Source organism: Pempheris klunzingeri, chromosome 7 (genome assembly GCF_042242105.1).
Source record: "Pempheris klunzingeri isolate RE-2024b chromosome 7, fPemKlu1.hap1, whole genome shotgun sequence".
NCBI lineage: Eukaryota > Metazoa > Chordata > Actinopteri > Acropomatiformes > Pempheridae > Pempheris > Pempheris klunzingeri.
The window spans coordinates 26922917-26948687 of record NC_092018.1 but is presented as its reverse complement, the minus strand read 5'-3'; the positions used below and the strand labels follow the sequence as shown (position 1 = coordinate 26948687).

At 43.8% G+C, this 25771-nt stretch overlaps 1 protein-coding gene across 4 annotated transcripts in view; it reads left to right on the top strand.

Moving 5' to 3' along the window:
* Positions 1–25771, top strand: part of ncor2 (nuclear receptor corepressor 2) — an 81035-nt gene that overhangs the window by 28598 nt on the left and 26666 nt on the right. For all 4 annotated transcript variants that reach the window (XM_070834492.1, XM_070834494.1, XM_070834491.1 and 1 more), the window contains exons 5-17: positions 1169–1351; positions 4964–5077; positions 9890–9946; positions 10561–10613; positions 13266–13332; positions 14488–14660; positions 14907–15000; positions 16620–16798; positions 17519–17573; positions 17659–17757; positions 20725–20870; positions 22503–22663; positions 23871–23933. In XM_070834492.1, coding sequence (XP_070690593.1) covers positions 1169–1351; positions 4964–5077; positions 9890–9946; positions 10561–10613; positions 13266–13332; positions 14488–14660; positions 14907–15000; positions 16620–16798; positions 17519–17573; positions 17659–17757; positions 20725–20870; positions 22503–22663; positions 23871–23933 — 1444 coding nt within the window. The remainder of the gene's footprint in view (positions 1–1168; positions 1352–4963; positions 5078–9889; positions 9947–10560; positions 10614–13265; positions 13333–14487; positions 14661–14906; positions 15001–16619; positions 16799–17518; positions 17574–17658; positions 17758–20724; positions 20871–22502; positions 22664–23870; positions 23934–25771) is intronic.

The following is a 25771-nucleotide window of genomic DNA, read 5'->3' as shown; positions in this document are numbered from 1 at the left end:
ATGAGGCGCACTGTGTATTGTTTGACTGACAGACAAACAACATTTCCATTTTTCTGCCTGAAGCCATGGCTATTAAGCTCCTCCTGAATTTAATCTACACTCATGCACCACCCTTTGGATTTCTCCCCCACACCCTAAAAATGGAGCATTTCACATTTCAAACAAAGTCTGTTAAACAAAGCCAGCTGCCAGTGCTCCTCTGCATACTCTTGGCAAGGGAGGCTGTGACCTCATATTCATTAGTGTGGTCTGGTGACACTGAGACACTACACTGGCTTTCATTACCCAGAGGACTTAATTACTGCCGTGTGTTACCTTCCCAAAGGATACACAGACTGTGTTTGGATGATTTCTTGTAGAGTATCCTCCAGACCTTGCAATCAGAGGAAAACGGGGATGCTTTCAACAGGAGGGAGACGACATGGAAATATACACGTTCATTTCTCTGAGATGATCAAACCATATCAAGAGAGTCTTTTTGCTCTGTTGTTTGTCAGATACTGTACACTGACCTGCCATCTATAATTAGTTTTATCCAAACATAGATTTGTCATACCACATGAAATTTCCATTTAAATTCCTCTTACCCCTTATTCACCAAGGCAGTTCAAGGGCTGGTCTTGAGCCAATGCCTAATCTCAAACCAGATCTTCCCGTTTTGACAGCATAAGGACCAGCTCTTGACCAGGAAAACTGGGGGGCAGGATTATTCCGACCAACCAAGACTAACTCAGAGTTTGTGACCACCGTTTTTAGAAATACAGATCTTAAGCATGGACGTAAAATCATAACAGTGGGCAGTGGAGGAGACAGACTCACAAAGACACGATGTAGTCCACCATTGTTGTTGTTCTTGACGTTGGTGCTAGCCTTGCTGGGAAAGCAGAGACATGTACAGTGATGTAATGGTGTGGCTTTCTGGCCCAAGGAAAAGCAAACCAGCCAAGAACATTCGCAAGATGAACCAGCTGCGAAGCGACAATAGCACCCGCCCAGAACCAGAACTTGGTTCATGTTGGTGGAAATAGTATTTGAGTATTTATATAGAGTGTTTGTCCTCATTTTATAATTAGATTTTTGACACAGTGTAAAATTGACATTACTGAGAACCATAATATTACATATATTTTACACCTAACTATGTCCGCGTTCTCTCTGTTGCATGTAGGATCGAGGAAGTGCCATGGGGAAGCTGGAGCCAATCTCCCCTGTAAGCCCGGTCCATATGGACCCGGACTTGGATCTGGTGCCAGCTCGCTTTTCCAAGGAGGAGCTGATCCAGAACATGGACCGCGTGGACAGGGAGATCACCATGGTGGAGCAGCAGATCTGCAAGCTTCGCAAGAAACAGGTGTGGTGGTCGTATCCTGTTTTTGGCTTGCTTTTATGTTTAGAGATTCTACACAGATGCTATTTTCATGCTATTTGAAGTGGTCCTGCTGTAGATGCCTCCCACTTAGGAGTCTGTCTGTCTACTAAAAAGATAAATGAGCTAATGAGCAAAGTGGATATAGGCTTGATATGATCCACCTTTTTAGAAGTGTTTGTACTGATGATCTAGATGCTTTGAAGTCCTTTTTCTTGGTGTTTTTTATGTAAGAAGACTCGATGTGTGATGTGTGAGTAGACACCACTTTGTGATGTCATTCATGTGGACTGTGCACATGCTTTCACCGGGCAGGCGTGCCTGAAGGCACTGTGAGCTACCTAAGAGTTTATTCACCATGCTTGTCGATGTCTACATCTTTGCCAGTGCTGGCACCCTTGTTGAATGTTCTTTGTGGCGGTGTTTGGCTTGTTTGAAATGTTCATGTGTGGTTTTCCAATGTGACTTTCCCTGCCAGGCTTCAGTTGGCATCAGTACAATAAAGACTTACACAGACTTTGCTCTGTTGTAATCACTGCATTCAAATTCTGTAGCTGTTTCTTGCTCAATGTGCCACGATTTTGTACACGCACTCCTCTAGGCAGCTGCATTCCCTTTTCTCTTCTCTTTGGCTTTTTTATTTAGGAGAAAAGTAGGTTAAAAATATATAAGGCTATAAATAACAGCTTCCCTGGGGGAGCAGGAGGATTATGGTGGAGGTTTTGTGACTGCTAAACCACTCATATCCCAGCCACACAGTCTCCCTTTTGGCCGCCTGCCATGTTTAGTAGAGAAACTGTACGATCAAGTTCTTTTCCACACAAATCCCTCCACTTTGAATGTTGTTATATCGACACACTACATATTATACTCAATTATTTAGAAGAAATCATTCACAATTTCATTAGTTTGATTTATTGATCATAGCCACATGTATTATTCTCAGTCTCATCTGACAGTATTAAAGCTAATGATATGACTCTCCACCACTAAATTATACCTCTCACAGCTTTCCACTGTAGCAGCTTGACCTAACGCCGATATTGTTCGTGTGTGTGATATCACAAGCTATTACTCTGCTTAGAATCCTGGAGGTACCTATTCAGAGCTATTGGTTCAAATAAATAATCTTGAAATATTGATTATGATGGGCTTAATCATGTTGAACTTTATAAAGGCACACTCCTGCTACTTGGTTGAGAATGGCTTCTAAATAACTTACTAACAAATGCATTTGGTCCTTTTTTGGTTGAAAGAAACATAAACTGGCTACAGCTGATAAAATATTTATTTTTTATCGGAAAACATAAAAAAAAAACTTGGATGTCCAACCTTCAAGTTGAAACTTGTGAATGATTGAGAGGCGAAGCTCTGCTGCTTATAAGCATAAATCACAGCCCCTCCCCACACCTTCCCTCAATACACACACAGTTTCTTTTATGGATATTTTTTTTACAGTCCGTCTCTCTTCAAGCATTAAAACATCTGGACTAATTAAGTGGCACGGTAAAACTTTATTTAAAGAGTTTTGGCAGAGTGAGTGAATGGGCGGGGGTTAGGGCTTAGGTTACCGCCAGCCTGTGTCATGTCAGCCAAGCCCAGGATGGCTGGTTTATTTTGTTTTACTCTGTGCTGGGTTTGGAAAGGGAAGGGGGGGGAGTCTCTGTGGGGAGTGTCTGTGCTTCCCCCCCACCTTATGCTTATCCAGGCCTATCATGGCACATGATGATCCATCTTGCTTTACTCACATGTTGATCCTCTGGAGGCTGCATGTCCCCTCTCTGAAGCCACTGATAGGCGAAGAGAAGGAAGGGGTAGGGGGAGGTGGGGGCGGACTTAACTGTGGAGCAGCTATATGCACACCACTCAGAGGTACTTGGCTTCGGCCTTCAGACAGCAAGATACAGATGAATACATGTTTCTTCTGTCTTCAGCTTATAGTCTGCACAACAGAGACCATACCAGCATGTTGTGGCATATTATTATGCCAACAGTGTAATGTATTTTTTCAGTGTAACAACGGTTATTTGTTCATTTGGACAGACAGTTATTGTTGCTGATAATTTTGTGATAGTCCTGGGATGCATGGTGTTTGAAATACGTTTTCTAAAATAGATCAAGGTGTCGAACATGTCTTTTTGTCTTACTGTGATAGTAACATGAAGTTAAAAGGTAGGTTTTGATTCAGGTTTTTATGAGACTTTTGATGCCCTTAAGAAGTAAATGTTAGATATCAGCAGATACTGGCTGCCAAATAACATTTTTGTCAAGCTTTTATTCAGAGGTCTGACCTTTGGTTTTGCTCTTTGTGAAATAATCAACTAAAAGCAGGACAATAAAAGGTCCTTCGCTAAATTGCCTCTGTTTCAAATACCAAGGGCCCATTTTCTTTTTATGTGCCTTATATCCATATTTAATACATACTGATATTATATTTATGTCTGTGCTAGAGGCTGGGTACTCCCTAACACACTCTAGTTTGGACGATTGAGGAATTCCAAAATTGAACTGGATAGCTTGTGCTAAAACAGTTTAGCAAACAAGTATGTAACACTGACACATTGGGTTGCACTGCTAAATGTTAAGGAACAAAGGTTTTGGTCATTCGATACATCAGCTGCATGAAGCGTCACCTCATGCCTGTATGTGTTGGAACTGCTGTCTTCTGTGTCGCTTTCGGAAATTCAATGAATAATTTAAATCTTTAAATAATTTGTGTCTGATTATCGCTTGCCATTATCATGGCGGAAGAAAGTGGCAACCTCCACGTGCTACTTATTGACATCGTTAAGTGTGGAAGCATTAACGATCCTGACTGAGCCATTTGCACCTTTTCAACAACTGGATAGAAAGCGCAATCAGATGGCAGTGTCTCTCTAATGCTTCTTGGTTGCATTTACACTCTGCCCTTAAAATGTCTGTTAGCTGTCCAACCTGCCAAAGTGTCTAAATAGGTTATGAGAGTCTAACACTGCTGGTCTTTCTGTATGCTATTCAGCTTCTTTCTGAATATCAGAACAGGCTTCTCTTCTCCTCTTTCTGTACACCTTTGTGATTGAGGCCTCAACCATGCCAGCTTTTTTTTCTGCCTGTCTGTCTCTGTGTTTTGTCCACAATTCACAGTAATTCACTGTGTCTGTTGTACAATCTCTGTGCAAGTGTTAGTTACATGCCAGGGTGATTAGTAAGTTAGAGGATCTCTGCTGTTTTCCAGTATGTGTCTGGTGTTAATTTCCCACATTTCCCTCCCTTAATTTTCCCTTTGTCTGCCTCTCTCTCTCCCCCTCTCTCTCTCCCTCTCTCTCTCTCACTCTCTCAGTGGATGTTCCAGCCACACAGTGGGCATTGGCTTTGTTTACAGGCTGTTGTAGTAACTCTTTGATTAACTAGGCCCTGGGGAGTTAATAGCTATTACAGCTAATAGGACAGTTAGTCTCGTCCCTGCTGGAGAGCTGGGGGAGGGACGGTTTATCTAACACACACTCTGTAACCTCTCAACAGGAACTGGTGAGCCACAGGTCTTCCTGGAAGATCAGTGCCCTTTCTGTTTTGCTAAGTGTTAACTGACATCTGTGTGTGTGTATGTGTGTGTTACAGCAACAGCTGGAAGAGGAGGCCGCAAAGCCCCATGAGCCAGAGCGACCCATCTCACCGCCACCCAGCGAGGCCAAGCACCGCAGCTTGGTGCAGATCATCTACGATGAGAACAGGGTCAGTAGGATACCCACACGCACCAGACGCTCAGTCTGTGGGCCACCACTCGAGCCCAAATTACCTTGCATTTGATTTTTGTGCCACTTATCACATATGCAGTGTATTCGTTACAAGTGAACGTAAGTGTGAGAGAGCTGGGTTTCACCCATGGTTCGGTGTTGTGTCAGTGGCCCGATGCAAGATAACAAAGTAAACGAAGCCAGGCACTTACATCCTCTGAATATTCTCTGTTCCCTGGTTTGGTCATTCAGTACCAATGTCAGGGAAAGGGAAGCTAGGAAATAAAGACAGTGCCGGTAAGGTAAACGCCATTACCCGTCCACGACCCGACCACGATGTAGAGTCATCATAAAGGAGGTTCCTCTTTCATGATGACTCTACATCGAGGTAAAATTAGGTCTCTTTCATTATGTTTTTCATTACATTTCGTAGACAACTAATACAAAGTGTGGATTACTTCTGTGGTGTGAGTGTCATACTCAGCAACATACTGAGGCCCTGAAGACACTGATGTCTGTCTGTCTGTCTGTAGAGGACATATTTTTCTTGGACATCTGTCATTTTCATTTACTATGTCTGATGTAATCCTCAAAAACCTGCGTCAACAAAAGCACAGGGTGCCACAAAGTATTCATCTCCTACCTGAGCCTCCCAGTCTTTACTGTCAGGCAACGCAGGACTCTTGCCTAACAGAATAGGCTACTAAAGGTCAACATAACAGGCGTGATGAATCACTCTCATAGACAGACACACACACAACTACACATGCACACTGAAACAAATCTTTGTCCTTTATCACCTGTGCAAGTTTAGCAACTCAGTTATTCTCTCAAGAATAGAAGGACAGGGCAGCGAGGAGCTCATATAAATCTGTTTGGAAATGTTAAGTTGGCACTAGTTCCTGCAGTCATTCTATGCAGCAGGTCTCTTCTGTGCTGAAGATGATCTTTTTGATGGAGGGATTCTCAGTGCTCTCAGTCCCCCTAGTGGTGAAATGCATAACTCTCCCTTTTATTGGACTTGGCATTTAAAGCCGAGAACTCCTCTCACACTGCATCACACACCATTCAACCTCTTTGAACAAGCCCCCTATGGGAAACTTGGAGTTGCGTTAAAGCTTCACAGAGGAAAAGAGCTGTCGAATGTTTTGAACAGCCTCTTTTACACATTCAAGGCAAATAATTTTCACAGGATGGCAAAGCAGTATAATGTGTAGAGGAAATGCTCTACAAATGGAGAACCTCGTCAAAAACCTGTGTTTCGGCAAGCAGGCGTTCACCCTGCGTAAGTGTCATTGAGCAAGAGACTAAATCCGTAACAGCTCTATAACAGGGATGCTGTTGTCACACGTGACTCTAATCTGCACAGATGTCCCCAGATAACCCCCCAAAACACCTTCAGAGGCCCTTTTTAAAGGGAACACCACAGCACAGTGACTGTCCCTCATTACGTTCACCCTTACTGTCATCAAGCTCTGCTAAACCACAGCACTTCTATGCAACAGCAAATTGCTCAGGACTCATCTGAAAGGCTTGAAGTTAAAGAATGAGGAGTCTTACTCCACAGTGTAGTCTGACCTCTCTAACACTTCCCACTTCCCTCTGACTGGCAGGATGTACTCTGGCCCACTGCCTCTCTCTTTTTCTAGTCTCACCCATGCCAAGGCCAACGCTACAGTGACACAATAGCATTCACGCATCCGCCCATAGGCATATTCATTCTTTAAGTTGCGATGACATTTATCACATCAATCAATCAATCTTTATTTATATAGCGCCAATTCATAACAGCGTTACCTCAAGACGCTTTCCATAAAGAGCAGGTTTAGACCAAACTCTTTAAGAGAGAGACCCAACGATTCAGGAATTCAACACTAAGGGTTCAAGAATCCCAACATGAGCAAGCATCAGATATTATATTGAGCATCAGTGGCAGGAAAAACTTCCCTTTAACGGGAAGAACCAGGCTCAGAGGTGGCCGGCTTTCTGTCGGGGTCCGTGTTGGGTGGAGGTTGGGTCTCTCACCCACGCAGGTAACTCAGCAGCTGTACTGATCTGATAAAAGCTATGACAACATGCTTCCCGTCTGTATGACTGACTGTATTTGTTTAAAGCACCGGAACCATTTCTTATAGTTGCTGTATATGTGACAGGAAAAAAATTTATACTATATTTATATCTATATATATATAGCAGTGACCTGCATTGATTATAGGGGATCCTGTAAATGGCTTTTTCTACTAGTCACTTTCTTCTGTAGTTACACTTTTGAGGAGTTAAGGTTATGTATGCCTCCTGGAGAGACAGATGCATTTACCTATTTATTTTTACCTTTGCAACATTTGGCTTGAATGCTTCTTTAAAGCATTTAAGCGTTAAGGTTTTTTTAATGTCAGATAGCTATTCAATCTGCAGCAGGAGGAGCATGTAGTGGCTATTTGCAAATAACAACGTTATATTGAAGCTTAAAGCTACGTGTCCAGTCTGTGGCTTATATTTGTGTACATACAGTATGTATATATATATATTGGTGTTTAAGCACCTGGCTATAATTACTCCTCTGCGTGCCTTTTTTGAGCTGGTGTCACCACGGTGTCATCTGTCCCCTCTGGCCTCAGTGTCACCAGCTTTTGCAGACAAGGTTGCAGCCACATTTCTACCGACAGCCCATTGTCAAACCCCGGGGATGGCTCGACTCAAGTTCCCTCTTCTCATATTTGGGACATAGCTGTCATGGACGTGAACACAAGAGAAGACAGTCCCACTGAGACTGCATTATCATAATTCTGTTGAGCTATGCTAAATCCTCATGTCTATGCCGTATTAAGACAGCCCTGTAGCACTTTCTCTTTTTCCTCCTCTCCTTCGTTCTCTTCAGTGAAGATGAGAAACTTTTGTAGTGTTTTTCTCACGTTCTGTGTTTTATTTAAGGAGTCTTGTTGACTGCGGGCAGCATGTGCAACAGTACAGTTGCTAAGCTTATGATACCACTGCCAGAGTAGCAATGCTGTGTGTTACCACGGGGGGGCATAATTGAATTAATGGAGTCCATCTCTCTGCTTGGTTCGTGTGTCGAGGTTTTGTGTCTGTGTTGAAGATGGATCGAGAGGGTAGTTACAAGACCAGCAGCTGCCTGTGTGTAATTATCCACACTGTGAGAGAAAAGGTAGCTTCCTCTGGATCTTATCCTCTCCTCACCGCTAAATTTGCAATTTCTAGCATTTAATGTGAAGCCCATATTCCAAGATTTTTGAGGACATTATCGTTATTATCATTATTGGTTTCAAATTTGCCTGAAGAGTCGCGGTCAGGAAATGAAGAAAAATCCTTGAGCCTCGCTGCTCCCTGAGGATGAAAGGCTGGTTTTAATAATTGCTGTTCATTAACTGCTTCTGTAGTGAGCGAGCTCTCTGAGGCAATACTGTGCAGCCTGTTACACCTACTCACTGGTAAGGAAGCAACAGGAATGAGGAAAAAAGCCAGATCAAAGCAAAATGACTGACGGAAGAAAAACACCATCACGTTAATGTATTTGCATCTGAATGATATGTACAGACTGTGGATGCAAATGTAGATCATCAGTGCTTCCTTTTGCCTCATGTCTTAGAGGAAATGCGCGTGGCACTTTTTAAAACTGGATCCATGTCATTTGGCTTCACTCACTGGTGACCCAGTTGGAAGCCTGTTTTGAGTCAAGTTAAGCTGTGTGCGTGAGCTCCTCTGGGATCTTACATCCAAGTCTGTTAGCGTGAGTCTTGTATAAACTTAGGAGTAGATCCCAAACACCTCCTGTGTTACCACCACGGTGAAGACAGAGTGAAAGGGACAAGGAAGCAGCATGACATGGTGGGCGGTGAAGAATAAAGGTCTCTGTGCGCGCGCACGCACACACACACACACACACACACACACACAGTGGCAGGCTCGGTCTCTCTTATCAGCTCTGAAACTTCTCCCTCTCCATCCAGCCCTCCCTCACTGTCCTCCCGTCCTGTCTGTGAGTGTGTCAGCCCTGCCAGTCTCACTTGCATGGTCACTGAAGGAAATGAAGTGAGATGGAAAGCAACAGAGCATGTGGTGTGTCACCATGGAGGGTCTGTTTGATCAATGAAGCGGAGAGAGTGTACAGAGTGGAATGAGGAGAAGAGTCGAGCGAACATCGAGAGGGGTAGTCTGGGACACTGCTCACACATTTGTCTGCTAGAGCTAAATTTAAATGTATGGAGGAGCAGAGCTGCAGAGAGGTCATCTAGAGACACACATGGGAGGTTTTTTGCTGCCCAGCTTCATGCCCCAACACCTCTCCTCACTTGCTTTATGGTCCCTGCCAGGATTTTTTAGTTTTAAGGCTGATTGTTGTAGGTAGTAAGCTGGAGGTGAGAGCTTTCTCTCTTTCATCAGATGTCTCTTATGAGATAAGTAGCAAAGCCCTTTAGCCCCCCCCTCCTTTCCCTGTTTTTTTGCTCTTTCTCTCCCACTCGCTTTCTATTCCACTCCCACTTGCTTTCCTGCCTGCCTGCTCTTTCTCTCTACCTCCCTCTGCTCAGGGGAGGTGAGTAATCTTTTTTTTTTTTTTATCTGGAGGAGAAGAGAGGGAGCTGAGGCAAGGAACTGTGGCCCAGCTTGAGTTAAAAGCTCTAATAATAGTCATTGCATCCAACTCTCCATCCATCCATGCATCCAGCCGTCCATCCATCCAACGTAGTGTAGCCTCAGTAGTCAAGTGAGCGTGCTCGCTGCGTTGCCGTGGTGATGGCAGAGGTGCAGGCAGCCGGCTAATGTACCACTTCTGTGTGTGTTCCCTTAACAGAAAAAGGCAGAAGAGGCTCACAGGATACTGGAGGGACTGGGACCCAGGGTAGAACTGGTAAGTGGAGGCTTTGATTTTATGTCATATTTCTGTTCTTGTGTTTGCCTTTATATTGTATTATTGACATGGGGGAACATTTTCTTGAAAGCTAGGTTAGAGGGATGAAGGATGCTTAGGTGAGACGAGGAATAAGCCTGAATCACATGATGTCTCCAGTTCTTAGGAGCAGAGGTGTAAAGTAATGAAGTGAAAATATCCGATTACTGTACTCAAAGCTCATTTAAGCAATATTGAACATATTGATATAGAATAAGATAACTCACATCAGGGTGCACTGTTTAAGGGTTGCTAGCGCCCAAACACACTGAGTACAAACTCAGCACTGCAGATTACATTTAACTTCACTATATTTTCAAAAATTGGGGCGTTTGCTTTAATACAAGGTCTCAGACTATGCTTTCAATATTATTTGTGTCAGCAAATCATCTATTGAGCCCCTGAAAGACACTACTCAAAACAGGCTCTCCTTGGCTCTGGGGGACATTGATTATGCTCTGAGCAGGATGTTGGAGTGTACTCGTTTGGCCTTCATGTATCTGCCGTCTACTATCTGTTGCACAACTGAAAATATGGCTGGTTTTTTGATCAGTTTGTTTCTTCTTATGTTGCAGCCTCTGTACAATCAGCCTTCAGATACCAAGCAGTACCATGAGAACATCAAAATGTGAGTCTATCAATACGCATGCCCACACACTTCCACATTGATAAATGTTGTATAATGAATCTCTAAGCTGGATATTGTTTTATGACATGTAGTATTGTTTTATGACACCAGTTATTATTATGCATTCCAACCAGTCCTGATGCTTGAGTTTACCATATGACAATGTTAGAACCTATCAAAGGGTAATAGGCCAGAAAAAGTGGAAAAGCTGTGTACAAAGTGGAAACTTCCCCTTTAAGTGGAAAATGGTACGTCTAGATTTAATAGCTTTTAGCAAATCTGAAGTTCCATTAAGTATTATAAATGTTTCTCATACTGCTAAGAGAAGTCCTGCTGTATTGTGTTCATGGCTTCCTATCCTATCCTATATTTTGATTGTCTGTAATCTTAAAACAATTACCAGTGAAACGCGGTGACCTTAACGGCTTTTAATTCCCGTAGTGGTTGTGTAGTGAAGTATCTGTGAGAGAGACTCACTACTTGTCTCCACCCTCACACCTCAGCTCCCCCTGTCCCCTTCCCTGGCAGACTGCAGAAGAATGGCATTTCAGAGGGTGATGTGAAATTGTCATTACGTAAACCTAGTAATGAAACTTACTGGAATTAACCAGTGTCACAACAGCAGCTACAGAGGGTGAAAAAATAATGTAAATACCTTTTATGGAAAAGGACCTGCAGCATCAGTGAAACAGTGTTCAGTTTAAGTGTGACACTGCAGTAATGGTAGCAATATAATCAGCTGGCAAGTATTTCATTTTAAAATAAAACAGACTGCAAAAAGAATCAGAGCTATTGCCTCTGGAAAAGTATACTAAAATGACTATTGATTTCATATTTTTGCCTCCAAAGTTGAAATATTAACAGCAATATGTCTTTCTCAGCATCCAACGTTCGGTGAATGATTAATAAATCAAGCCATTTTCATATGTTAGTGGATATTTGCCGTAAGGGGTGCAGAGAGTACACAACTTTGCGTGGCCCTGCCATGTCTATCAATAAGGGTTCTGTGCATCTGTAATCTTTTAAGGACCATAATTCACTGAGGCACATCAAAGGACTGTAGGAAGGTTATAAAGGCTTTTCTCCACCGTTGGCACTGTGGTGCGGGCACAGTGGCATACCACAAGATGTGCCTGACCTCTTCGCCACACACTGCTCTGTCTTCACTCCTTTTGATCCCTGCACCGTTTGATGAGTATTATTGCCTCAGAGGTATTATCTGAACACTCTCCTCTCTCCCTCAGTGTGCTTGTTATTAAATACCACTGTGTCGCTTTGACCCAGCACAATTGACTTCTTTGTTTTGCTAACCTTGGCACCCATCCCTGCTGGGATAGATGAGTACCAATATCTCTGTGGAGCTCTCAGCATCTGAGTCCCCATCCCAGTTTAGCTCCTGCACACACTCAGCTGATGATAAATTTGTCAATATCCTTTGCATATGCAGCCTACAATTGGAACAAAATCAGACTTTGAAGTCTGGAAAGCTTTTGCTCGGTGTGCTTGTACCACTGGAGAATATCTGTCACTAGTGTGCATATAATGAATCTTTCAGCCATCATGTTTTGAAGTATTATGCTAAATTACAGTGTTCTCTGATATCTCAGAAATGGCACAGGCTTAGAGCAGGACAAAGGAAACCTTTTGCAGGAGTTCAGCGCTACTAATCTTTCCCTTTGCCATCTGGTGTCCAGAGGACAATACCATCTCTGTATTTAAAGGGCTAAATCTATCAGTCCTGTTTTTGCTATACCAAATTAGTTCGCCTATTATATACCATGATAAGTGTGGATATCAACAGTATCTAGCTGGATTTGGCAGGTTGTCTTTTCTGTTGCAATGACTTGGCTCAATGTGTGTCTGTTTGTTTGTGTGGGGGCGTTCATGTAGGTTGGGGGTTAAGGCTGTTTAGATCTAACTTGAGTTTGTTATTCCAGATAACATGTTTGGGAAATGAAGAATGGGTCATCCGGGTGTGTTTATCCCTCTAGACCCCAAATGTTATCGTGCTGTCCTCCGGTTTTCAAACCCGTATTCCGCTAGTAGCCCACTTCCTCGTCTCCTGTCCTTGCCTGCGACCTGAAGGAACCTGCGGCTCAGCTGAAGTGACTAATGTAGAATAAGATTACATTAATCAGTGGGGAACGTGACCTTACAACTGACAGATTAAGTGTCAGGAATAAAATTCTGTCTTGCAGCAAAGAAAGAGACAAACTGAGTGGCTGCCTAAGGAGATTACTGGCCCTGACCTTTATTTGAAGCGCTGTGGCTGGCTGTTCCCAGCCCAGACAAGTTTTATAAGTTTGGCTCACCTCGCTGTCCTTTCCACCCAGAAGCAACTTTGAGTTTATCGAGCGGTGGCATACAAGGACAGACATTGTTTGTGTTTGTGTGTGTGTGCGCGTGCGTTCGTTTGTGAGTGTGGTTTTTGTTTATTTATTGGGTGAAGAAGTGAAGCAGAGAAAGTGCAGAGGGTAGAAAATGTGTACCTGAGGATCTGCAGAACATCACATACTCAGATTTATTATGTGATGAAAGCCGAAGCACGGCTTGAATTGAGAGCTTTTTCTTGAATTTCCTCAACATATCCTTTTCTCTCTACCCCTCCACCCCTGTGTTCTCTCCATGCCTCTCTTTCTTCATCCCTCTTAGAAACCAGGCGATGAGGAAGAAGCTCATCCTATACTTCAAGAGGAGAAATCATGCTCGTAAGCAGTGGGTAAGTAGGGAACGCAACATTTTTGACTCTCTGCTGGGACTCAGCCAGTGACGGATGACTAGTGTGAAACTGGGCCAGCTGCTCCTTGAAGTGAGTGGCCATTTTAGGCAGTCCAAAGAGGAATAGAGCTGTGGGCATGATCTGTTGTCAGTGCTGTTACTGTGCCCTGGGGAAGTGATTGCTTTTGAAAACCAAAACAAATTCTCTCATGCTGTCATCTGAAAGAAAAACCTACTTTTTTTTTTTGGTGTTTCTGTTGAATTCATTGTCAGCCAGGCACCTATAATGAACATTGTACAGGGTTAGGTTCCGCTCTTGCCTGCCAGTGATCGAGCGAGACTGAGCCAAAGAGCATGACTATAAATAAAGCAGGGATCAATGGGGTGAGCTCTGATGTTAGAGCCAGGCGGACATCTTAAAATCAACTGGCTTGACAGAAAATCATTATTGCAAATCAAGCCCACAGTTTTACTATCAAATTTACATAGCTTTTTTTTTTTTTTAAACTGCCTTCCAACCTTAGTGGTGATACCAGCAGCAACCGCTCGACAGCGTATCATTATCGCAAGTTTATTTGAGGCCAGTTCAAATGCAGCACCTTTATCAAAGCAAGCCAAGTGTCCAGTCGTCTCTCGTGTCTGAGCGGGGGAGGTAGCTCCTTGTGGGCAGAGCGTGGGGAGACATCACCTTGTGGTTTATGAGCCTTCTGAGGGTCGTGTCTGCACCAGGTTTAATGGTGTGCTTTACAGCCTGCCTGTCAGGAAGCTGGGAAAACAGTGGGCTGTCGTCTGCCAGAGTCCTGGCTCAAGGCCAGACTCCCCGTAGAATACCAACATATCACTTTGCCCCCTCTGAACATGTAGACGTACATCATAGGACACAATAGAAAACGGAGAGCTGCTGAAGATTACTGAATACAATTATTGAAAAAAAAACCTGTCAGTGTTAGGGCAGACTAAAATAGCACACTGCACTTTGGGGGATGTCTTTTTTTTTTAAGCAGTGACTGTTAAATGTTCTGTAATTGTACCTCCTCAGATTTAATGGTCCATTAATTTTGTGTCTTGAGATGAAAGAGAAGACGTAGCGGTATCCTGCTGATATTTGAGTGGGTCCTCGGTGGACTGAGATCTTTGTCTTTCTGTGGTGCTTCAGGAACAGAAGTTTTGCCAGCGCTATGACCAGCTGATGGAAGCCTGGGAGAAGAAGGTGGAGCGCATCGAAAACAACCCGCGGCGCCGAGCCAAGGAGAGCAAGGTGCGGGAGTACTACGAGAAACAGTTCCCAGAGATCCGCAAGCAAAGAGAGCTGCAGGAGCGCATGCAGAGGTGAGATCACAGGACCCCCCCCCCCCCCCTCCCTCTCTCCACAGAAAATCTGAGATTGTTCCACAGAGGAAAAGGCACTCTCAATTTCTGGAACGGACTTAATCACTTTGATTTGTTGCCTAGTTACTGCTGTTATTGTGAAGAATTGCAGTCGATTTAATTCATTGTGCAGTGCAGGTGGCTCAGTTTCAGTAACATGTGGGTAGTTTGGATTCACAGGTCTTCTGTGTTTTTCCTTTTTTGCAGCCGTGTAGGGCAACGAGGAGGTGGGCTGGCATCATCTGCAGCTCGCAGCGAACACGAGGTCTCCGAGATCATTGATGGAATATCAGAGCATGAGGTGAGCTCTTCAGTGAGCTCTTCTGTTAAAGATAGTTTGCCCCTCCACTTGGCCTCGCCTGTTCACACCATCACACTGTCAGAGGTGAAATTGCTGTGGCGGTGACACATCTGGATGTCTGACTGTGTTGAGCGGCTGCTAGCAGGAATGAAACCCTTCTGAGGTCGTGGATGAGAACTTTACATTTAAAAAAACATAATAAGGTCACTCAGTTGTAATTATTGAGCCTTTTATAAATAGTTTTTTATGATTAAACAATAGTTGTTATAGTACTGACACAGTACATAGCATGTTTGTAAGAGCTAGAGCAAAACACCTTCCTCACACAAAAACATGATATTCATGACCATTATGTGATTTAACTTGCAGTACATAGATATGAAGATAACAGGAACAGCATCATAAAACATAGCCTGCAGAAATGCAATTGAAGCCTTCTTAAATCACTGCAAAGTAGTTTTGTTTCAGATGCATATGTCACCCAGTTAAGTTAGCCAAAGTGAAGTTCTAGCCCTTTAAGGCCACCACAGCCCAGCAGCAAGCACAGCTGCTTTCATTTGAAATGCTCTCAAAACTTTGATGGTTTCTGATTTTTACTGCCTGTCTTTTTTTTGACAGTCTCCTCATTTCTCTTTCTTCCATTTATATAGCACCGTCGACGCATTGCATTAGCTGTCGGTGCAACTGTAATTATTGTCTGTGTACTTTGAGATAGAGAGCTGTAATGTAAACGTCAGCATCTGCTAAGTCACAACCATGTAATAACCTGCAGATTGAGTTACTTTTGGTAAAGTTTCAGTATCAAAAGTGTCGTCTAAGAAAGTATTCTTTTGTAGTTGGTCAAGCCCTTTAATGCAAATAATGTAAACAATACACATCTTTGCCAAATTCATGCTATTTGGGCTGACTAGACTGTAGCTAACGTTCAAAAATACAAATTGGCAAATGTGCTTGCCTGATTCGGCTTACATGGTTGAAATATTTTCAATAATAAGCATACAGTATATATTGAATTATATTTTCTGTGTAAGAAATGCAAACATATCGACTGACCTGACCACATAAATGCCTTGCTTATCATTGATGTAAAATGTCAGCACATGTAGGAGATGCTGGGCTTAAGGTGTCAGACTCCTACAACGTGAAACACTACTCAGTGTTATAGATAACTGGTGAGGGGCTGCGCTCTCAGTCAACATTGTCGTGATGTTTACAACTCACACATTGGATCTCTCAGTGTGTCTTATTGGGTTGTCTTGTCCCATCTGAAGACATTCCCTCTACCTTCAGGCCTCCTAAAGATAGCCCAGTGCCTTTCCCTTACTCCCCCCTCCACCTAACCTCAGATGTTTTTTATTGTTTTTAGAAATGTTTTCTTTGTTAGGTTGTAAATTGAAAATAGACAGGAAAGCTGTCTGTTTTAGGAGAGGCTACATTTGACATGGAGCATGCCTTAGCCCGCTGAGCCATCAATACACCCTTCAACTTCCTCTCCTGTCTTCCACACTTAATATACACGCCATGTTGTCAGATAATTTACCTCTCGAGACCGACAAACTGACTCCAGGATGTTGCTCTGTGTGTGTGTCTCCCGTGTGTGTGGTATTTGTGCACGTCAGAACACAGAGAAGCAAATGCGGCAGCTGGCGGTCATCCCTCCCATGCTGTTTGACGCCGAGCAGCAGCGCATCAAGTTCATCAACATGAATGGACTGATGGACGACCCCATGAAGGTGTACAAGGACCGGCAGGTTATGAATATGTGGAGCGAGCAGGAGAAGGACACTTTCAGAGAGAAGTAAGCAAAACACTCAAGCAAATCTTTTCTTCTATGAATAGAAAAAAATACTTTCTCTTGTCTTCATTTCCCAGCAGCTGAATTGGCTTTGCCTAAAAATAGTTTTTGACAGTATCATTTCTGCGTTTTGCAGAAAGTGTGTAGAGCAGACACACTTGCAACACTGTACTTTTCCAATTTTTGATCAAATCCCAGCTTTATTCTCATGTTGTAGACAAAGTGCTTATGAGACTCTTTTTTTTTTTTTTTTTAAGCAACAAAACAAAAGTACGTCTCGAGTTCCTGTGAAATATGTGTGACTGATAAAGGGTCCGTAACACGTTGGTAAGGAAGTGAATCTTCCCCTTTCGTGAGAGGAGGCGTCTCAAGCTGCCAAATTGAATCACACAGTAAAATCTGTGACTTTCAAGTCTACCCACATACAAAAGGAAGAGCTTCAGTTTACATTCAGTTATAATAACTCAGATCCAAAACATACAGTAAGATATTTGATCACTAGTTATTGTTTAGTATAATATCATCAGCTTTTTAAATTTAGAGTGTATCTCTGAGATCACTGTTTTTTTTTAAATTAGCTAAATCTCAGTCAAGTCTTTCTTTCTCTTTGTGTTCTTCTGTGATCTTTTTCTGGGGACTTTCAGCAAATGTCGGGTTTTTTTTTTTTTTTTTTAAATCATTCTCGTAGGAAGTTGCATGAGTTTCTTTGTTCTGCTCCCACAGGTTCATCCAACATCCCAAAAACTTTGGTCTGATTGCGTCTTTTCTGGAGAGAAAGGTATTGATTAATTTTTTTTTCTGTGTGATTCAGCCCTCTCAGGAAATGCTTGTTACCAAAAAATGACTCTTCTGTCGTGTTTCAGACTGTGGCCGAGTGTGTGCTCTTTTACTACCTGACCAAGAAGAATGAAAACTATAAGAACATAGTGCGGAGGAACTACAGACGCCGAGGAAGAAGCCAGGTATTCTCACCTTTCAAGCTAATAGTTCAAAAAGATGCTCTACTTTACATCAGTGCTCAAACACACAGCATGGTTATAACCCTGAAAATCTGAGGGGGACCACTTCATCCATTTTAGAAAGACCTGCACAGGCAGAAGCACTTGAGGCCTCCTTTGACTGTTGCTAGGCAACCAAGAAGTCAGCTGGTTAATTTATCTAATTACAATAACCAATACTAATTTGCTAGTTAAAGAAAAGCCACTAACGTTTCCCTTATTTTTCTTGTGCTGTGCTGATTTCTCTGCATGATCTACCGATTCTGACGAAAAGAAACTGTGACAAAAGGTTCAGCTGGTCTGGTTGGACATTCGGCAGGAGCAGCATTAGGTCCAAGTTGGGTTAGCTTAGCTTTTATTCTGGCTCTCTTCCCTGTCCCCCTTGGGGCTGTTGCGCCGCCCACTGTGGTGCATGGTCCAGCTAGTCTGGCTGGGTGCTCAGGAGGTGCAGTCCCGCAGTTGATGATCGTGTCAAGATCTGCTGCTCTTAATTCAAACCTCATGCTTCATTCTCCAATGCTTATCTAAATATTTCTATCGTCTCGGGGGTGCTCACATGCAGTCTTCATCCCAAGAAAACGCTACCACTTTTGTCCACAGGGACCACCAAAATTGGCACAAAGTGAAATCTCCATGTAGCTGCTATAAGAAAGACTCTACTTTGATCGTATCCACTCGGACAGCAGAGAAACGTTTGCATTGTGCAATAAATATGGATGCAAAGGCTGTTTCGCAAGGCATACGACTCAGATAAGTCTGAGGTGTATGGCGAACAAAAATAGCACACAAAAGGATTTAAATGCTTTGAAAACTACTGAAATTGGGCTCAGCTTAGATTCATACTGCTAGCACTGGAGCAATGGGGATGTCTTTACAGAGCAGTGAGATGGTCTAACCCACAGAAGTCTGATGAAAAACAGAAATGCCGAAGGTCACACAGTTGTGCTGATCAAGTGCCACAATGTGCTCAACCCCACCATGTCAGCACTGTTTCCATACTGCCATTTTTTTTTTTTAACACCGCTCATTCCTATTGCTAATGAGTTCCCACTTATTACTCCAGCCTTAGATCAGGTGCTAGCTGTTAAAATTCACTGTGGCGGGCGCAAAGGAAATGGGACATTAATTTACTTGCGACCTTTTCCTGTGGGTACAAGGATGGTGTCTCCTCATCTTTGCCGATGAAACCTCCGCTCATTACCTGGCGCTGGAGTAGCAGCTAGCACTAATAGCTCACAGTCACAGAGGGAGGTAGCTACAGAGGAGGAACAGAAAGTGCAGTGCCGTGTGTCAGACTGACTGCAAATGCTAATAGAGATTATGTGTGGATAACGGAGAGATGATGAGGATAAGTAATAGTTTAATGCTAATCTTAATTTGTTTCCAGCCGTACTGAGTCTTTTTTCCCCACAGTGTTGTGGAGTGGCCTCTCTATTGTCTTCTGTAACCACTCTTTGTGTAGAGATGCCCCCAGATCAGCTTGGGGCATGTTTAGGTGCAGTGCTAACAGATCTCTCAAGTTAGGGTGGACGGAGATTTTTAGACTGATGTGTGGGAAAGTGACTGAGCAGCGTATGAGGCTGGGAGACCATTAAGTCCTATTGAGTTATGGCTTTATATGTTTTTGTGGCGCAAATAGAGAAAAGGGTAGGTTTTGTGAGTGAAAGGCAATTTTGAATCTTTTTTAATGGTGGCTCCCCCTCTCTCTTGCCTTCCCTTTTCTCAGTCTTTGTCCTTTTTGTTTCCTTGCCAGGAGCCACTAATGTGCCTTTTTCAGGGCAGATTTGCAGTAAAGAGATCAACAAAGTTTTACATTCTTTGGATGAGCAACAACCCAAAGGCAGCTCCTGCAAATATATCAAATGGACTGGAATTTTTTACCAGTATTAGTATGTCTGTTTGGTCATATTCGTCAGTGTTTTTGGTCACGCTGCATGTCTGTACTAATCTGAACTCTAACCCTAAAACCCAGACAGGCAGGAAATTGGTAAGGAAGTGGTTCTGGGTGCTTAAAGAGCATATTTTGGGACTTTCGTATCCTGTTTTGTCATGCACGTACAGAAAATGAATAGGAATTTTTCGGCCAGTAATTATTTAAACAAGTAAAACTAGGAAATGCTGACAATGGGAATTATTTTATGTCTCATGTTTCTATGTTTTTGCAAACACAGTGGTGTGAATGTTGTGTTACCTCGTCATACAGTCAGCCAGACATCATATCGTCTGCAGCACATTTATGTCTGAATAATGTCTAGATATCAGATCTGCCACAGGAAATGTCTCCTCACTCACTGTTTGCCGACAAGTAGAAAATGTCTGTTGTTGAGAGAGAGGTTGTGTCCTGTAATTACAGAGAAAGATTGGAGGAATCTGCTGAAGTGAATCAGTTACTTTTACCTATTGACATACTTGGCAGCAGTCTTTCCACTTTACTCACTGTCAGAACAATATTGCAAGTGTAACACAGTACTATCTGGGCAGGAAAACAAGTAACCACCCCATACTGGGCTAATGGATCTGCTTTTTGTAGTGAATAAAGTTTGAATACTATGTAAAAAGGATTCTGGTGATAGTTACCCTCATTTTACATCCACACATTGAAGTGTTGCAAGTTTATTAGGTGCACCTAGCTAAAACCAATGTTGTCTAATACAACAGGAAACAAGTGTTTCTGTCATTTAGCCTACCCTGACTGATAGAAATTGGACTACATGCTCCAAAGTGCACATACAGTTGAATCCACACCTCTCTGAAACACAAACGGAGCATTATAACCTTCATGAAGGAAGGATTTGGTTTTGGCTAATAAAGTGGGTGTATGCGTCTAAGGTGTACAGCTTACAGGAGAGGTCAGGGTGTTTGGTAACTCTGTGTATCCAGTTACCTTAGATTATCTCATTAACCTTGTTGTTTTTGTCTCCCTCGTCGCAGCACGGCCAGCAGCAGCAGCAGCAGCAGCAGCAGCAGCAACAAGTGCACCGGAGCAGCCAGGAAGACAAGGAGAAGGAGGAGAAAGAGAAGGAGGGGGAGAGGGACGAAGAGAAAAATGAAGCTGAGGACAAGGAAGATGGAATGAAGTGAGTCGCTTTTTAACACTGACTAAACCTTCAATGGCAGAGCTGCTTCATTTGTATGAGACGCTGTCTGAATGTATGAGTCTTAACTCTGTGAAGATGACCTTACTCTCTGATTCAGTGGAAGAAGCACACTGAGTGAGAGGAAAAGATGCAGCTCAGTGAAAACATTTCCACCACGTTGTATGAGCCTGAACTTATGCAGCTGCAACAATATTCTCACTTTCCCCATTTCTCCAACACACAATTTTAGAATTGTTCCACGTCAGGCTTGAGCAAATGGAGTAGGAGTAAGTTTTTGGCAAGGGGGAGCGGATCTGCAAATCCAATCATTCTGTAACCCTTGAGCTCTTACTCTCTCACCTCCAGCCAGACATTCCACCTACGGCAAAATCAAGCATCTATTCGCTCTCCCTATTAAAACAGCTGTTTTCCTGTTTGTGCTTCTCCCCTTCCCAATTGGATGCCAAGTGTAATTTTTGAAATTCTGTGCTTAGTTTGTTAGTCTGGAGTTTTTTGGTGTACAGAATAAGCAGTATGATTTAACCTAGCTGTCACTTTGAAATGCCAGTGTGTAAGGAGGAATGTGTGTGTGTAGGTGGGCGAGTGTGTGCAGTGGTGGAGGAGGGGGTGTTTTCAGGCACAGTGCCAGCAAAGGATGCAAAACAACAGATGGAATATCAGTGCTTTCTGGTGCCTGCAAATTAATAGATTGATACAACAGTCTGTGTCTGTATTCATGCACTATATTATGATATCAGCCGAGGCTGGACACTTCTGTAGTTTGAGGTAATAGCAGGTCATATTTATTAGCAGTTGTGTCGGACTAGAGGATGATGAGGAAACATTGCTCTGAGACGCGGCCAGGGGACTCCTTTAGTCCCAGCACACCCTGCTGCCTGCCTGTCCCTGGCACAGCTGGCTCGCCTATATTTAGGGTGCCACCAACTCCCCTCAGCAAGATTAATGGAGCTGGGGGAAGATGAATGGAGGTGCCATGGGTTCAAACTCAGTGGCTGTCTCTTGGCATGCCATTGTGCTGACATTCGATAAATTATCTTGGGGGGTGGGGGGGAGAAAGAAAAAGCGAAAAGCGGTGTCTGTGTTCACGTTCACAGTTGGTTTTCCAAGTTAGTGTTTCAGTCTGCAGTGTTCTCTAGTCGCCTGTCTTCATGCAGCGTCCAGGCCAAATAGCATAAGGGATGTGACTGACGCAAGTTCGGCTTGATTGTTGGGATTGTCTGAATATTAAGTATGGTTTGGATTTCCCGATATATTGCGTAATATCATTCATCAAAGGCTCATGTGTCAACTTTTAGGATTTAATTTGAGGTTGTGTACATCTACAACAGTTTCAGGAATAATAGCCCTTTTTACACAGTTTTTTCAGTCCGTGACTGCAGGCTGAAGTCTGTAACCCACAGTCATCAGCATCTTCCTTGGTGATGCTGTACCTCATCTGTTCTACAGCAAGTCTGGCTTGTGTTTTGTATCCTCAGCAGTGAGGCTAACACATGCTCAGTTGGATTCAGAGCATTTGGCTGTTTGGCAGCAAAAACAAGTGATGTTTTGTGTAAGTGATTATTATCAGTGCCCTACAATGTCGCCAATGTTGCTGACATTTCTCAAACATAGGGATGACACCTCTGGAGAAGATGCAGAGGACAAAGAGCCCACTGTGGCTTTCAAGGGTCGACGCACAGCCAACAGCCAGGGGCGCCGCAAGGGCCGCATCACCCGCTCTATGACCAGTGAAGTGGAGGAGACCACCACACCGCCACTCAACAATGAACTCTGTAAGTGTCAGCTGCACTGCACCACACTAGTGCCAGTTTGCTCCTCTTTATTGTGTCATCAGAGTAAGTATAGCATGCGGCACATTGCATACTGTAACTTGATATTTCATATTTCATATTCATCACTAGGAAACTTGTGTTATTTCTGACTGGATGCAAAACACACAAAGATAATAAACCGCTGTAACCGATCACGTAGGACGAAAGAATTTGTTCCTGTCAGGAGCAATCAGACAATAGAGAAGGCTTAGATATGACAAGTGTTTGACTACCTTCATGCAGGATTGTTTTTGTCACCTTTGATCTACTTGTGGCCTCCTGTCCCACACCACAAGAGTGCACTGTTGTCCTTCAGTCTTCATTCACTTATACACTCAGTCTTGCACTCACTACCTTTCGCCTAAGTGGCACTCATAAATAGTACAGTAAGAAAGAAATTGTCACTGCATGAGATATGTAGTTTATATCCCATCTGTTGGCAAAAGACAAAAGTATTATTTAAGGACAAAATACTCAGTGTGTCAGCAGTGTCCCCCCGCTTAGCTCTTTGTTTCCTCACAGATGGTAAGTCAGCCGTGCACACACTAACACTCTTGCTGCAGGCTATCAGGGATTTTGATGTTTCAGCAGTTCGTGTGTGTATGTGTGTGTATGTGTGTGTGTGCGTGTGTATGCTGCAGTCTCTGCAGCACAGGTTTAGTCACAGGGAATCCCCAGGTGACTTGGGCTGTAGGGGCTCTCATCAGCGCGCCCCCCCCCCCCCCCACCACTGTTTGTTCCCCTGCTGGTAGCTGAGCTAGCCAGCCCAGTGTGCCCTTCACAGGTCAATGTAAAGGACACATAAGCACAGTCTCCCGCTCTGCTGTCTGCCAGGCAGGGCCAGGGTCGGGCCTGGCTTATGGCCTATGCAGGGAAAGAAGCCAGTTGTTATGTCTATAATCATTAACTGACTTCTCTCCTTGGATTTCCTGCTTCCTCCATCTAAAACAAACAGTCCCTTGCGACCCACGCTGCAGTGCCTCACTGGCAAGCAGCACAAACTACCCTGCCCCCCACCTTCTTTTTTTCTTCTCTAATTTCTCTCTCTCTTTCCTTTCCTCTTGTCAGTCACTCCCTAACTGACTTTGTGACAACTGCCCCCCCCCCCCACACCCCCTCCTCCTCCTCCCGCCTTCTCTAACTTGGTGGTTCTCTATTTTTTTAACAGCCAATCTGGAGATGAATGAGAGCTCTCGCTGGACTGAAGAAGAGATGGAAACTGCCAAAAAAGGTAATGCAGAGTAAACCTTTTTTCTCCCGGTGAAGTGTAACTTCATCACAGTTACTGGGCATTGTAATAGAGGTGCCAAAGGAAAGATCACAAGTAGCAGCCAAAGCACTGTTTTTTTGAAAGTGATGCGACAGTGACTTCCTGTTAGTGAGGCAGCAGTCGCCACGTGCTGCTAGGTTGTGTCTCTGTGCGAATGTGTCAGCCTGCCTGGACTGGGTCTGCTGCTCTTTGGAGCCGTTTCCCCCGTCTCACTGGGTCAAGGCAGCCTGTCTTTTTATCAAGCAGGCTGTAAAGTCTGCCTCTTATCAGCCAGCCCCTGCAAATGCAGCAGTCATTAACTCGGCCTGTTTATGGTCTCTGACTGAAGATTACCCAGAAGCCTATGGCTGATTCACAGAGGTCGTTGACATTCTGCCCGTTTTCCTAACACAAGCACTCTGTGAGTGTGTTTGACAAGTGCGTCCATGAGTCTCAGTTACTGATGTCATGAGCTCTTCGCCGTCAGTGATTCTAATGCGTACTACTCCTGGATAAGGATTCCTCAATGGTCTGTTGCTGCAGATTGATGGCCTGATTTGTTTTTTGTATCTTTGATTTGTTAAATGCACAATCTGAGCTGTGAATTTAAATGCATCTTGTTGTGCATTATTTTTTAACATATTGGCCTTAGGTGGCTAAGTACCTTCTTTGTAATGTCAACTCCTGCTTTCTGTACATGACTCAACGCAATTTCATAGTAAGGCGGCTGCTTTGTGGCCATGTCTAGATGATGTGTCATCTCGCTTTGTGCGACTCTCAGTTCTGCATCTGACTAATTTAACCTGTCCTCTCTTGCAATCAATCATAGATGAAGTGCCTCTTGCAAGCAGCTATCAGCAGCTTGAATGTGATATCGAAACCACATTTGGTCTAGAGGAGTTATCGCATTGGTCTCGTGCTCTGTGTGTGTATGTGTGTGTGAGGTCTCTTGCAATTTGGGGTTTGTGTATGCGTGCAGGTTTGTGTGTTAGGGGGTTATTTTGCGATAACTGGCGCTGGCCGGGCTTGAACACGGTCCTGTGTAGTAATCCTGGTTAATGTCTTCAGTTCCATTCTCCTGCAGTGGGATTAGTGGGGCTCTCCATCCCAGAGGATTAGCCTGGCAGCTCGGTGGGAGCAGGGCTTCTATGAAGGGCTTATGTAACCACAACCACAGAGTCCCAGCTACAGCACCAAGGGCCGAAGAGGAGGAGCTGCTCTTGCCGATTTTCATCAGTTCTAAAAACCACCCCCACACCTGCCAGAAGGGATTCCCCCCCTCCCAGAACTCGCTCTCTAACATTGCTACCCACCACCCCCATTTCCTCATAATATTGAATAAGCTTGTCAAGGTGCTCTCCCTTGCAGGTGCTTGACATATATATGTTTTAAAGAGGCTTAGGTGCCCTGATGCTAATGTGTTTATCCCCTTGAGCTAAACAGATCTGAATAATGGCATTTATAGTGCCTGGCAGGACATCGGCATTCCAGCATGGCAGCGCTGGCTGGCGCTGCCTTCGAGGATGGCATGGCCACACTCGCAGATAGATCACTCTTGTCTTCACTGCTCATAAAGGCTGGTACCTCAAACAAGGGATGGCCAACCTTTGTAAAGCCTCTCCCTTAAACCCACCAGCTCTGCCTGCCTGTGTCTGTGTGTGTGCGAGATATGTGTAGCAAAGGTTGTGTCTGTGTGCACTTGGTCCAAGCTGTGTGTGTTTGCATGTGCACCCTTCTTGGCTGGCGTTTTATGTAAGTGCACTAATCTGGCAGGCTTTGCTTGGGTGCAGGCAGGCAGCTGGATAATGGCCCCTGCTCTG